The sequence below is a fragment of the Populus alba genome, chromosome 18, assembly GCF_005239225.2.
Source record: "Populus alba chromosome 18, ASM523922v2, whole genome shotgun sequence".
In the NCBI taxonomy this organism is placed as follows: Eukaryota; Viridiplantae; Streptophyta; class Magnoliopsida; order Malpighiales; family Salicaceae; genus Populus; species Populus alba.
In genome coordinates this window covers 9,897,785-9,910,919 of record NC_133301.1, presented here as the reverse complement: position 1 = coordinate 9,910,919, position 13,135 = coordinate 9,897,785, and the positions used below count along the sequence as shown (strand labels likewise).

Sequence of the window (13,135 nt, the reverse complement as noted above, 5' to 3'; positions counted from 1 at the left end):
TAGAAAATATTTTTAAAATTCAAACCCATGAAACAAAGAATCAAAGAAGATGGAATTTAATCATTTACCTTACTGTCGTTGCTTCAATGAAGAAGGTTTCTGGAAAAGGAAGATTGTAAATTAATTATTGAAGAAGATTGGGTTTTTGTTGAAAATGGAAAGGAAGATGAAGACGGCTTTATGATTGTAAAAGAACTGAGATGAGAATATGTTAGGGTTAGAGAGAGAGGCCAATTAGGTTAACTTAACTATTTATAGTACTTTTTTTTTTTAATGGTTTAATGGGTCCGGTTCGGTTTGGCTCGGTTTCTGGGTCAAAACCGAAACCGAACCGGACCTGTTAACATTTATGGTTTTTTAAATCGGTTTAATCGGTTTTTACTTTCGGTTCGGTTTTTTCGGTTAATTTTTCTTCGGTTTTGTCGGTTTTCTCGGTTAATCGGTTATTTTGAACACCCCTAGGTAAAACTTAATATATCTATAATGGTAAAATATTAATTTAGCCCTTTAATAATATCACGTATATTATTTCAAGATAATTTTAGAAATCTATGCAATCAAATCCCTACTTGATTTTCTCAGTCTAGAATTATAATTCCATGCATAAATTATTGTATAATTTTGAATTTTTAAAACTTCTTTACAGTCAAGTCACACTTGATTCATTATCCCATTTTAATTAATGTCCAATGGTTCTTAATATGTGTGACCCATTAGATTCTTAATAAGTTGTCCCAAATGTAAATCATAATACTAAATTAAATAAAATTAAATATATTAAATAATTTAATTTATCATCAATTTAACAATGAATTAATCTATATTTAAAGATCAATTGAACTATCATGTCATCATCTCTTAAAAACTAAAAAAATTATTGTTTTGACTTAATTTTTTAATAAGTAATTTCTAAGTGAAATTATTATTCATTTATAAAAAATATTTCAATTTAAATATTATATCACAAAATATGTCTCATCTAACAAATTATTCTTGTATTACTGCAAATATGGAAGGTTCAGAACAGAAAAGGCGTTGAAAGCTAATTCAACTTTGGTGGCCAAAACCTGTAAGTAGATGTTACTTGATATAGAAACTCAAGGTCACGACCTGCATCCGACATTGTAAGTCCTGGTTGCATCGCTCCTTGTATTACTGCAATGCAGCAGGCGATCTCCCCCTCTCCAGCATCCAAGAGGCAGCAGTGATCATCCTGTGGAACACCTCAGCACTGAGACTGGAATCCATGGCTAAATCCAAGCATCGATCCCAGCACATATGCTAAAACAAATGTCAAATGACTTGCTAAATCTCAAAAAATCACAAACTATGTGAAATCCCCGGAGCAAAACAGGAGAGAAAGAGAGACTGTATACTAGGGTTTACCATCTCTTAGAAAGGTTCAGTTTGATATGAACAGAGTTTATTGATGCGAAGGACAAAGTAAAAGAGTCAACACAACGATTTCAATTAATTTCGAGGCTGGAGAAGAGTGACAATATACTGAAGATCCTATAACATTCCAGATATTATTGCAAAGCAGGTCAACAGTTCATCTCGCAGGGTCCTGGAAATTGAAAGTAGCAAACATTAAAACCCAGAGAGTGAATGCATTAAGGTGAATTGGAAAGGCCATAACCAAAAGAATTCCTCTGAATTTAACTTTCAGAACTCAAACCGGAAACCAGTCTGTATCTTCGGAAACTTGAACTTTCCATTCAGCCAGCACTGATCAGCTAGAGATAACTTCGTTGCTGAAATAGCCCCTTAAAATGTTGGGAAAAGGAAAGCTCAAGAAACAAGGTCATGTCATTAAACAAGTCACCTGCATTTTATTTGACCATCCCCGTCAATGCCAAAGCCATAAAGCAATAAATCACAACAGCCATGGTAGCAACCATATCAAACCCAGTGTAAGACCAATACACAACAGCGGCAGAAACGAAGGCACCCTCTGCCCCATTCGGAAAATAGGGTGCTGAATTTGAGCTCTGAAATGAATAAACCCAACAACAATAATAAAAGCAATGACAAATGCAGAGGCAATAGAGGCAATCCAATTCAACAAAGAAGTCCTTTGCGTCCCACTCATTGCTGTAGAATTAGCCACCAAAAGGACTATAGCTGCTAATGGATGTAAAAGATTGAACCCATCAGCGAAAGAGTCAATTTTAATTCTCATAAAGTAAGGATTTTATATATTGAAAGATCATTTGCCTTCATGGAGAAGCTTATGTAAGCAGATGTGTAAACTACCTTTGTAATTGAGATCATTGAGTTATATTATATATAAAAAGTTATGATTTGATTCTAGCTATCTGTTGTTCTAATAAAAATTAAAAAATAATAAATATTAAGTATAATATGAATTATATAAAAAGTATTTGAGTGACCAAGATATAATTAATCACTTTATATAAATTTTTAAAAATAATTATATCTATTATCAAATAGTATTGATTGTGAAAGTATTGATTGTGAAATTATTGCATAAGGTGGAATAAGGTTTAAAAATAGTTTCTAAATCGAAAAATTCATGATAGTGAGATAATAATTACTATGGAAAATTGCTTAGTGAAAGATTAAGTCAAACCAATTAAAACTTTTATAATATTTGAGGATCATGACATATAGCTAAACAATATATTTAATCTTTAAATATAGATCAATCAATTATTTAATTGGTAAAAAAATTAAAATGTTTAATTTATTTAATCCCATTTTATTTAGGATTGTGATTTATATTTAAGTCAACATATTAAAAAATATAATTGGTTACAAACATAAGAACCACTAACCATAAATTAAAATTAGATAATTAATCAAGTGTGACTTGTTTGTAAATAAGATTTAGAAATTAAGGACTATAATAAAATTAATATACGGGATTGTAATTTTAGATCTAAAAAAATCAAGTAATGACTTAATTGAATAAATTTTTAAAAAATTATCCTGAAATAATATATGTGATACTATTTTGAGGGGACATTAATATTTTGTCATTTATAGAGTTTATCAGGTTTCTATATCAATAGAATGTTATGTTTTATATTTCATGTGTAGAGAAAAACTACACAAGTTACACAACATACATTAGAGAAACACCTAAAAACAAATGAAAAAGAGCTAACACTTAAAGTAATAGTGATCATTCTCTTCTAAAAGAATTTTAAGATATTTCTTATTGATAGTTGGTGTGAATTATTGTTAGAAATTGAACACTTGAACGATTTGTGTTTTGGTGACAATCTAACCTTGAGAAAGTTGATCAAATCTCAGAAAGAAGATATGATCTTTAGTTTGCTCAAACCATAAACAACTCTAGATTATCTAACAGAATTCTTGGGACTCTCAAAATTTTTTTAAATTATTTAATGAAATTGTGTTTTGGTAACAATCTAACTTTGAGAAAATTGATCAAACCTCATAAAACATATATATGATCTTCAATTCGCTTAAATCGTGCTCAAATCGTAAAAACAACTCTAGATTATTTAATGAAATTCTTAGAACTTTTTTTTTAAAAATTTAAATTATTGTTTTCACAGTAATTATATGTTTCAAGAAATCCAAGATGTCAAGCACACTATCCAGTCATTGCATGCAGGGGCGGAAGGAGGGGGCGCAAGCAGGGGCCGCGGCCCCCCCTAAAATATTCCGCCCGAAATCTTGGGAATAATTTTAAGGTGAGAAAGGAAATAAAATCTGGAAGAGCTGCATCTTCTGCTTGAAGAAGCATATATATATATATATATATATATATATATATATATATATATATATATATATATATATATATATATATATATATATATAAAATTAGGTAATTAAGTGTGGATGAGGTTTTTTATTCTACAAAAGTAAGTTTTAATTAAAGTGCGATTTTTTCAATTTGATTTTTTTTTAAAATTAATTTACGTACCCTAATATAAATCCTGTAAATATAAATTCATTACTTTGCACAATAAATTTTGCAGCCGGTCAAAAACAAAAATATAAATATAAATCATAAGTAAAATTTTTCAACGAAAAAAATTGAAGTAGAGCCATCAATTAATTTATTTTTCATTAAATAAAATAAGGTAACTTAAATTTAAAATCTATTTTTATTTTATTTTGAGATGTTTGTTAATAATTTGATGAGTTATATATATATATATATATATATATATATATATATATATATATATAATTCTACCATTTTTGCTTTATTTTTTTCTTAGATCTGCTAATTTTACGAATTGTTTTTTTGAATTCTTGTTATAGTGTTTTTTTTTTAATTAATTAGATATATTTCATTGGTTTGTTTTGATTATACTTTGATTATTTTTTTTTATGTTTTGTTTTTAGTAGAATCATCAAAATTATCAATTTTTTCTCACGATATATATTTTGATTTTAGGTTGAACCATGAACAAAATAAGAAGAATTTGATTTTTTTTTTTCAAAAACAATATTGATAACTCGCAACCTAGTGAACCAACTCCAATGTGTAATGTTAAAGATATGATTTAGCAACTCCAATGCACCTCAATTTATAAAAAAACCCGCGTTGATTAGTAAGAATAGTTCTTTATTATTTTTTTGTTTTATTTCAAAGTTTATCAAACATAAATAATGCTTCGTTTTAGCTAATATTTCTTATATACTTTGTATATTTATATTTGATAGATATAAAGACCAACATTAAAGTGATGAATATATTATGAAGATGAAATTAACTTTGTTGCTTTGACTCAATTTGGTATTTCTTCAAACCTTTTACTTCATTCAAAAGATCATTATATGTTTATAGTAAGTTATTTGAATAAAACTAAATTATACAGATTTTTTTACAACTCATGCACAATAAAGTAAAATAAATATTATATTTTATTATATTAATTATGATCCCCCTAACAAATAACTCTAGCTCCGCCGCTGATTGCATGAACACACCCACAAATGTTCAAGACCCTATAAATAATCTTAAACCCGAGGCAAGTTATCTTCTCATTCAATAGAAAACTTAACCTTCTTCTTATGTAATTTTTGCAAACGCACAGCATGACCTCCTAGGACTCTTCTTCTCCACCATTAATGCAAATTCAAGCATTAGAGATCCCTTAAAATTTCATAAATGTTTTGTTTTACAGGAGTTTCATTCTCTTATGCCTTCCAGCCAACAACAACCGTGGAAAAATCATGACCTCATCACATCCTATATTAGCCACCATAACTTTAACTATGTTTATATTGACAATTTGAAATACAATAGTAAATAAATAAAAAAATATTACTTAATTTATTTTTAATTTTAATCTTGAATTTGAGTTCTACATATGATAAAGTTAGGACTTAAAATAGTTCATCCACGTCGAAAATATTTATTTAAAAAAGTTATTTTATTATAATTTTTTATAAGATATATAGTTATTAAACCTGGATTACAACTATCTGAATGTGCTCACACCCGCTTGAGACTTGATTGGTTTAACTCTAAAGATATTAAAAAAAAAATATTAAAATGGTATTATTTTAGCATATTTAATTAAAAAACAAACAGAAAATGTGTTGACTTGTGGCTGGCTCAATAATTCAATGACCCGAATCCCTCATCAGATTAAACCTATGACAGCGGTGTGCTGTAAATTTAAATTACTAAAAACAATTGATTTTGCAAATAAATCATTCCACAAAACACTCATCCGATTTTATCCTTGTTATGGTCGTATATAGTAAGTGGCAGCAGCCAGTGTCTCCGCCTCATTTTAATCACGGACCGAGGGGTAATTTAGTCTTTTTAAAAGTGAAACTGATGAATTTAGATTCGGACACAAAAGTCGGCCTTCAAGGGATTTTCACCTGCTGTTGCCACAAGAAAAAGAGCAGAAGGATTTCACTTTGCTATAATACGCACCCTCACCGCCAAATACCAGCCAGAGAAAATTCCGAGAAACCCAGAGAGGAGAAGTCACCAAGAAAGGAAAGGAAAAGAAAAGTTGAATACAGAAACAATGCAGCGGGATCGTCAGGATCATGGATCGAGGTCTTCCAAGCCCGCTACCATTCATAGCTATGCCCAATCCGGGGATCTTCTTGGGTTCCAAAGGTTACTCAGAGGAGACCCTTCTCTCCTCAATGAAAGAAACCCTGTTGTAAGATTCCATTATTTGATACTCATGTACATGTTTCACATGCAAAGAATTCATGCTTCTGGAAGCGGTTTTGTTTTGTTTTTTCTCTCTCTCCTTCTAGTTTCTGTGCAAATGGTGTTCTTTAAAGTGTATGTTGTGTAAATGTAAGATCTAGCTTCATTTCATTGGTTCCTTAATTTATGCTTATTTTGGTTGTCGTGATTGAGTTGTGGGGGTGGGGGAGGGAGCCTGGATCTGTTACGGGCACAATTGAATGGGAAGTTTGGTGTCAGAATAAGACATTTTGCCCCCCCACCCCTTTTTTTTACTTTGGCTATGAACTTTGCTTTTCAGTTAAACGGTTTTCTATGGTTTATGTAAGAAAAGGTCATGCATCTTTGCACCTTGCTGTGTTTTTTCTTCTTTCAAATTTAACTTGATTTGCTTTAATTGCAGATGGCACAGACTCCTCTTCATGTATCTGCTGGTTACAACAGGGCTGATATAATTAAATTTCTTCTTGATTGGCAAGGAGCAGAGAAGGTTGAATTGGAACCTCGGAACATGGCAAGTAGAATTTATATATTCGTGTTTCAGTTTCCTGATCAAATTTTTACATTAATTGCTTAGATCTGTCCATAAATTTCTGCAAGCTTCTCTTCATTAACACATCTGATTTCAATGTGGGTGTTATCATCCTGAAATTTGCAGTATGGAGAAACTCCATTACACATGGCAGCAAAGAATGGGTGCACTGAAGCTGCACGATTACTTCTTGCTCAGGGTGCTTTTGTTGAAGCCAAAGCGAATGTGTGTTTTCATGGGACCATGTTATCTGTTTTTGGTTTGTTTCAAATTATGAACAAGCTGTGGAAAACAATTTCTAATTTAAGCGTTTTTATTTCCTTGTCTTATTCATGCAGAACGGAATGACACCATTACACCTTGCAGTTTGGTACTCAATTAGAGCGGAAGACCACTCAACTGTCAAGACTTTGCTGGAGTATAATGCTGACTGCAGTGCAGAGGACAACGTATTATAGATGCCAATGTTCAACTCTTTCCATTTTAGTTTAATTTTCTATATTATAAAATGATGACGATTTGTGGAACCTTAACTTGCAGGAGGGCATGACTCCTCTGAATCACCTCTCACCAGGTCCAGGAAGTGAGGAGGTGCGTAAACTACTGCACTGGCATCTTGAAGAGCAGAGAAAGAGAAAAGCACTTGAAGCATGCTCCAAAACAAAAGCTAAGATGGATGAACTTGAAGATGCTTTAACGAATGTAGTGGGGTTGCATGAACTCAAGGTACAATTGAGAAAATGGGCAAAGGGGATGCTTTTGGATGAGAGGCGCAGGGCCCTTGGTATGAAAGTTGGTATGAGAAGACCGCCTCATATGGCTTTCTTGGGAAGCCCTGGAACAGGTATTGAAGCATTTGATTGTTTCTGGATTATTATGCTATTTCCATCTTATTCTGTAAATCAGTCTTCAGTCTTGAAATTGAAAATAGAATATTTTAATTTCGCTATGCTATTTTGACTCCACTTCTGACAAACAAGTTAATGACACAGGATTTTCCTTTATGCAAGTGTTTCAGAATTCTCGAGTCCAGTTGCTATTTAAAAATGAATTAATGATTTCATCCTTACATGCACTGTGTCAAACTTGTGTCATTAGCTTGGATTAGCTTTCAACACGGTTTTATTGTGGAGAAAATGGAGTTCTTAGCTAAATTTAACGAGGCCTTGTCACCAAAAAACAGCTCAATACCCTTTTTTGTGCTATACTGTTCATTGAACCACTGTTCTCATTAAATCATAGACCAGAAGCTCCTTTCCAGATAAGTCATTCTATCCCATTTTGTTTCTGAGATTGTTCCTGTTAAAGATCTCCAAGTTTTCCCAATCAATGCTACTTGTTCCTTCTAATTTATGTTGCTAGTTGGCTTTCCATATCTGATGTGAAAACGAAAGACTGAGCTACACTCCATGATGTGCTTGAGATGACAAAAAAGAACATCATATGTTTCTTCAGTTTTCAATACGTATGCATGTAACTCTGTTGTTTAAACCCTTGATAGTTTTTCCTTAGGCGTCCGAGTCTCAATGTTTGCTTGAAGCACAAGAATATTCATTGGATTGATTTTCAATTATTTTGTGGTTACACTTATATTTTTCAGTACATCGCTCATAGAGTGAGATGATTATCATTATCTATAGGTAAGACCATGGTAGCTCGAATACTTGGAAGATTACTCCATATGGTGGGAGTTCTACCTACTGACAAGGTAACGGAAGTACAACGAACAGATTTGGTTGGTGAATTTGTTGGCCACACCGGTCCAAAGACTAGACGAAAGGTTTGTTGCTGGGGTGTCTGAAATAAAATGTTATATTTTCCTTAGCAGAGAATGTAATAGTTTCTTTTGCCAAATTAATTTACCACTCCTGTTGCAGATTGCAGAGGCAGAGGGAGGAATTCTTTTTGTGGATGAAGCATATCGCCTTATACCATCACAGAAAGAAGATGATAAGGACTATGGGATTGAAGCCTTAGAAGAAATCATGTCTGTTATGGACAGTGGAAAAGTTGTAGTCATATTTGCTGGCTATAGTGAACCAATGAAGCGTGTGATATCTTCCAACGAGGGTTTCTGCAGAAGGGTTACCAAGTTTTTCCATTTTAATGACTTTAGCTCTGAAGATTTAGCAAATATTTGCCACATCGACATGAATACTCAGGACGAAGTTAGTCCGCTGTATGGTTTTAAATTACATCCTTCATGCTGTGTAGATGCCATTGCTGCCTTGATAGAGAGAGAAACAACAGAAAAACAGCGTAGGGAAATGAATGGAGGCTTAGTAAATACCATGCTAGCTAATGCTAGAGAGAATTTGGATCTCAGGCTTGATTTCAACTGTTTAGATACTGATGAACTGCAGACCATCACCTTAGAGGATTTGGAAGCAGGCCTTCAACTGTTATAGTCACGATAAGGAAAGGATGTTGTAATAAATTTTTAGTAGCCTGTTAGGATTTCATCGTTTTCACCGGTTTATATATTATCCGTATTCCTACAGCTGTCTTGAGGATCCAAGTTTGTCCAAGATTTTTTACGCATCCTGTCATGTTTGATGTTGGTAGGTCAACAACAACAGGGAAATGTCCTAATGATCGGTTTCCCCTCCATTTCTAATTAATTCATTCATTTGGCCAGTCATTATGTCTGTGCCATCATGTAGTAGTAATCTTTTTCAACTTTTGGTTACGGATTTCTGTGTATTCTTTCTGTAATTGTAAACTGTTGGCTTTGGTAATTCTATACGTTTCCCCTATCCATCTCTCCTTTTCTTTGAAATGATGGAAAATTTGAAAATGTCCATCAAACTGAAATTTGTTTTTTTTTATTTTTATTTTTATTTTTATTTTTCTTTATTATTTGACAATGAAGTATTGGTGCTTTTCAAGCTTCCCTTTGCGTGGAAGGAAAAATATCGGAAAAATAAAACAAAAAAAATAAAAAATAAACCAAAGAATCCCATTCAATGATACAAGTGATGCCATAACAAGAACCAGGACTGTGGACTGTGTTCTCAAAATCTCCTAAATTTCTGGTTAAACCACATAATAGATAAGAAAAGGAAAAAACCCCCCTCTTTATCTCTCTTTGCTTCTCCATTTGTAGGGTGTAGAGAGGAGCAATTATGGTCTCAAGTTCCCTCTCGATAATACTCTCACTGCCCGCCTCTTCAATTCCTTCAAATTCAACCTCTGATTTGTATTCCACCTCCACTCCTCTCAGGTCGATACTAGAGTTTAAAAACAACTCTAAACCCATCAAAACTTCTCCTATTTTTCGCCTCTCTCTTCAGCAATCTTCAAAAATATTGGCCTTTTCTTCTTCTAATAAGAACAATAATCAAGATGGGTCAGCAGAGCAGTTCCTGGAAAACAACTCGATTGCGGATTTCATGAGGTTCAAGAAAGGCTCTGACAGAAGCAGTGCTGAGTTGCAGACTGCTGTTGTTAGTTATAAAAAGAGATTCCCTTGGTCCATTCTTTACCCTTTTTTTCAGGTACATCTTTCTCAATCTTGGCTTGCTTCAACTGGGTTTGATGTTTTAGGGGGATTACTATATTATTTATTACTTGCTTGTGTTTTTTTTTCTCTATATATATTTTTGCCTGTGCAGGTTGATTTGGTTTCTACAATTCACATTGCGGATAAAGAGTATGTACTACCTTGTTTGAATTTGGTTTCTTCCTTTCCTCTGTTGTTTTGTTGCAGTTTAAAATTGATTAGAGATGGTGTATATCTGATCTTAATGCTTTCATCTCTTTTAATTACATGGTGCTGCTGGTTATAGTTATGTTATCGCAATTTGTCTTCAAGTACTCTCTACTTGATTAGATATTCTGATTTTCTAGCTTTCTGGTTAGATTTCTTTCTTTATTGAACTTTTACCTGGTTATATTTTTTCCTTATATATATATATATCTTGCCTGACAACCAATTCTGGCTTGCAACTATACCCCGAATATGAATCAAGACTTGATCTTTGAAAATCCTTAAGCAGCTACTTGTAATTGTGACTAAAAGGAATCATCTTTGTTTTTGCTGTTGGGATTCCTCCAATTGTTTATCAACTCATTCTAGGAGCTCCTTGGAAGGCCAAGGATTAAGTTTTGGCCTGAGATAACTATAAAATTACTGTTGACGATGTCTACAAGTACAACTAACTAGCTGTAACAAGTTGTTTTCTATTCACCCATTTGCCTGAATTCTTTTGCAGATACTTTGAGACCATCCAGAAGGAACTTGAACCATATGATCGTGTCCTTTACGAGATGGTGGCTAGCAGGGAGAGTTTGGAGAGTAGAAGAAATCCTGCTGCTGCAAGGAGAATGAAAAGTTCACGCTCAAGAGGATTTAACATTCTGGGGTGCATTCAGCGACAAATGGCTCGAATCCTTACACTTGATTTTCAATTAGACTATCTTGATTACCAGGCTGAGAATTGGTATCATGCAGATCTTGACTATGAGACCTTCAAGATACTTCAGGTATAAATTGCAAACAGAATGGAAATCATGGGGGCTGTTCAAATGAATTTACATCGCTTTCTACTACCCACCCTTTTCTGGCTTGTGCTCCTGTTATTTAGTTAGTATTGGTACCACTGATTCCATCTGGTGCTGTTTCCAAATATTGATATGCAGCTGTACTTATAAAGCGATGTGGGAAGTAATTGATATTGCCATAATTTATAATTTCTTCTCGTTCAGTTTTTACCATGTTATAATTGGTGCATTGCTTCCATATTACCTTTTTTTTTTATATAATTTTGGGCAAGTCTTGGAGTGTTCAACAAGATTGCTAGATATGCAAGCATTACTAATGTTGCTTTCCGATTTCTTTTAGCTAGAAAAGGGTGAAAGTTTCTTGACATTTGCAAGAGATATGACTCTTAAATCAACAAAAGCCATGGTGCAGCCTGCGATTCCAGAAGACCTTGGTCCTTGGAGATCCAAACTTCTATGGGCTTCTCGGGTGCTTCCCATGCCACTTGTAGGCCTTTTCATTATTGGAACTGTTTGTGACATGGGAAGTCCTGCATCAGAATATCCAGAGCTAGAAGCCTTATCCAGGCTCGATTTTGGCGCTGCTGTGAAGGTGTTCCTTGCAAAGCGATTAACATCTGAGTAAGTGGCGACCATTTAATTTAGTGGCATTGTTTTCAGCGTATTTTCTTCATTCGGGGCATGATAAATTTGCTACATGTTCAGGGTGGGATTTAGTTCTGTTATTTGATCATTACTTTAATGTTTTGGTTCAAATGAATGCTCTACCTCCCCACTGAGAAAAGGTTTGGGGGAGAGGGGATGGGGGGACAGAGTCTAAGCAGCTCAGATTCATCAAGTTCTGTGTTCTAAATTATAACCGAGTGTTGGCTTGCTGCAGCCACTGATTATTCTCAAATTGAAGGCCATAATCACATAAATATCAAAGAGTCCTCTGTCCCAAACTCGAAACATTAGCATGGAAACAAATGGGCAATTATTCCATTGATCAAAAAACTGTCATAAAGTTGGGTTTTGTGTTGCGGGCATGCATGTGAGACTATTTCAAACTTTACATTTGCAGACTTCTTGGATCAAGCATTAATTGGCTTTTGAATGAATCAGATCGAACTTTGTGATTTTAATTTGCTTTCCACCTGCCACATTACATCAGTAACTTAGAGCCAAGTTGTGTGATTCCAGTTTTTTCTTAAAAAAGTGTATGATCTTCTCTTTCAAAGTTCAATACTTTAAAAGGTGAAATAAGTGATGATATTAGATGGTCAACACATAGGCACCTGTCTCCTCTTCCATGAGAATACTGGTTCCTTTGGTGATTGATTGATGAGTCATGTTTTGAAGGTTCACACAAGTGACAGCAGATTTAGAAGAGGAATCGGTCATCATCGGTGAGAGGAACAAAGCAGCAGTTGAGGCACTTAGAAGAGCTATCAACGAGGGCCATAATAAGATTGCCATACTGTATGGAGGTGGCCACATGCCAGACCTGGGAAGGCGGTTGCGAGAGGAATTCGACTTGGTCCCTTGCGGAGTGCAATGGATAACAGCTTGGTCTATAAGGAACCGGGTTTCGAATAGCAATTCCCTTCCATTTCTGAGAACAATGGCTGAAGTTTTGGGTTGGCCATTGAACCGCTACCAGACGTTGGCATTGCTCATCTTCTCATCGGTCCTGGCAATAGATCTTTGGTTCTGGGAGCTCTTTTTTGGAAGTACAGTGACTTGGATCTCGCAAATTGCTTCAGAAGTTGGGCAATATGTGAACAACTCACGGATGATTTGGTAATATTTCTTATCAGATTGTTCTCAACCAGGAGAAAAGAAAATTTGTTTATCGCCTTGTGTACATGTTGTAAACTTAATCAAGTTAAAAGGTTTGTTTATTTAGCGGAGCCAAACAAAGACAAAGAAATAGTAATTTGATTGAACCA

General features: G+C 33.9%; 2 protein-coding genes across 2 annotated transcripts; both read left to right on the top strand.

The window, feature by feature from the left end:
* The first annotated feature begins 5,813 nt into the window (after positions 1 to 5,813).
* Positions 5,814 to 9,457, top strand: LOC118051699 (ribulose bisphosphate carboxylase/oxygenase activase, chloroplastic). Its single transcript, XM_035062424.2, has 7 exons — positions 5,814 to 6,137; positions 6,573 to 6,683; positions 6,828 to 6,926; positions 7,040 to 7,150; positions 7,242 to 7,545; positions 8,342 to 8,481; positions 8,579 to 9,457. Exons 1-7 carry the CDS (start codon positions 5,997 to 5,999, stop codon positions 9,107 to 9,109), a joined length of 1,437 nt encoding a protein of 478 aa, XP_034918315.1. The 5' UTR covers positions 5,814 to 5,996; the 3' UTR covers positions 9,110 to 9,457.
* Positions 9,458 to 9,614: 157 nt separating this feature from the next.
* LOC118051700 (uncharacterized) lies at positions 9,615 to 13,135 on the top strand. Its single transcript, XM_035062425.2, has 5 exons — positions 9,615 to 10,198; positions 10,316 to 10,353; positions 10,916 to 11,186; positions 11,545 to 11,825; positions 12,546 to 13,135. Exons 1-5 carry the CDS (start codon positions 9,827 to 9,829, stop codon positions 12,988 to 12,990), a joined length of 1,407 nt encoding a protein of 468 aa, XP_034918316.1. The 5' UTR covers positions 9,615 to 9,826; the 3' UTR covers positions 12,991 to 13,135.

What these genes read in the sequence shown, in the direction of transcription:
- LOC118051699 (XM_035062424.2), top strand. Translation starts at nt 5,997, where the DNA reads ATGCAGCGGGATCGTCAGGATCATGGATCGAGGTCTTCCAAGCCCGCT. An exon ending in TCAATGAAAGAAACCCTGTT is followed by an intron (nt 6,138 to 6,572) that starts GTAAGATTCCAT and finishes CTTTAATTGCAG; the next exon opens with ATGGCACAGACTCCTCTTCA. An exon ending in ACTGCAGTGCAGAGGACAAC is followed by an intron (nt 7,151 to 7,241) that starts GTATTATAGATG and finishes CTTAACTTGCAG; the next exon opens with GAGGGCATGACTCCTCTGAA.
- LOC118051700 (XM_035062425.2), top strand. Translation starts at nt 9,827, where the DNA reads ATGGTCTCAAGTTCCCTCTCGATAATACTCTCACTGCCCGCCTCTTCA. An exon ending in TTCTTTACCCTTTTTTTCAG is followed by an intron (nt 10,199 to 10,315) that starts GTACATCTTTCT and finishes TTGCCTGTGCAG; the next exon opens with GTTGATTTGGTTTCTACAAT. An exon ending in GCAAAGCGATTAACATCTGA is followed by an intron (nt 11,826 to 12,545) that starts GTAAGTGGCGAC and finishes CATGTTTTGAAG; the next exon opens with GTTCACACAAGTGACAGCAG.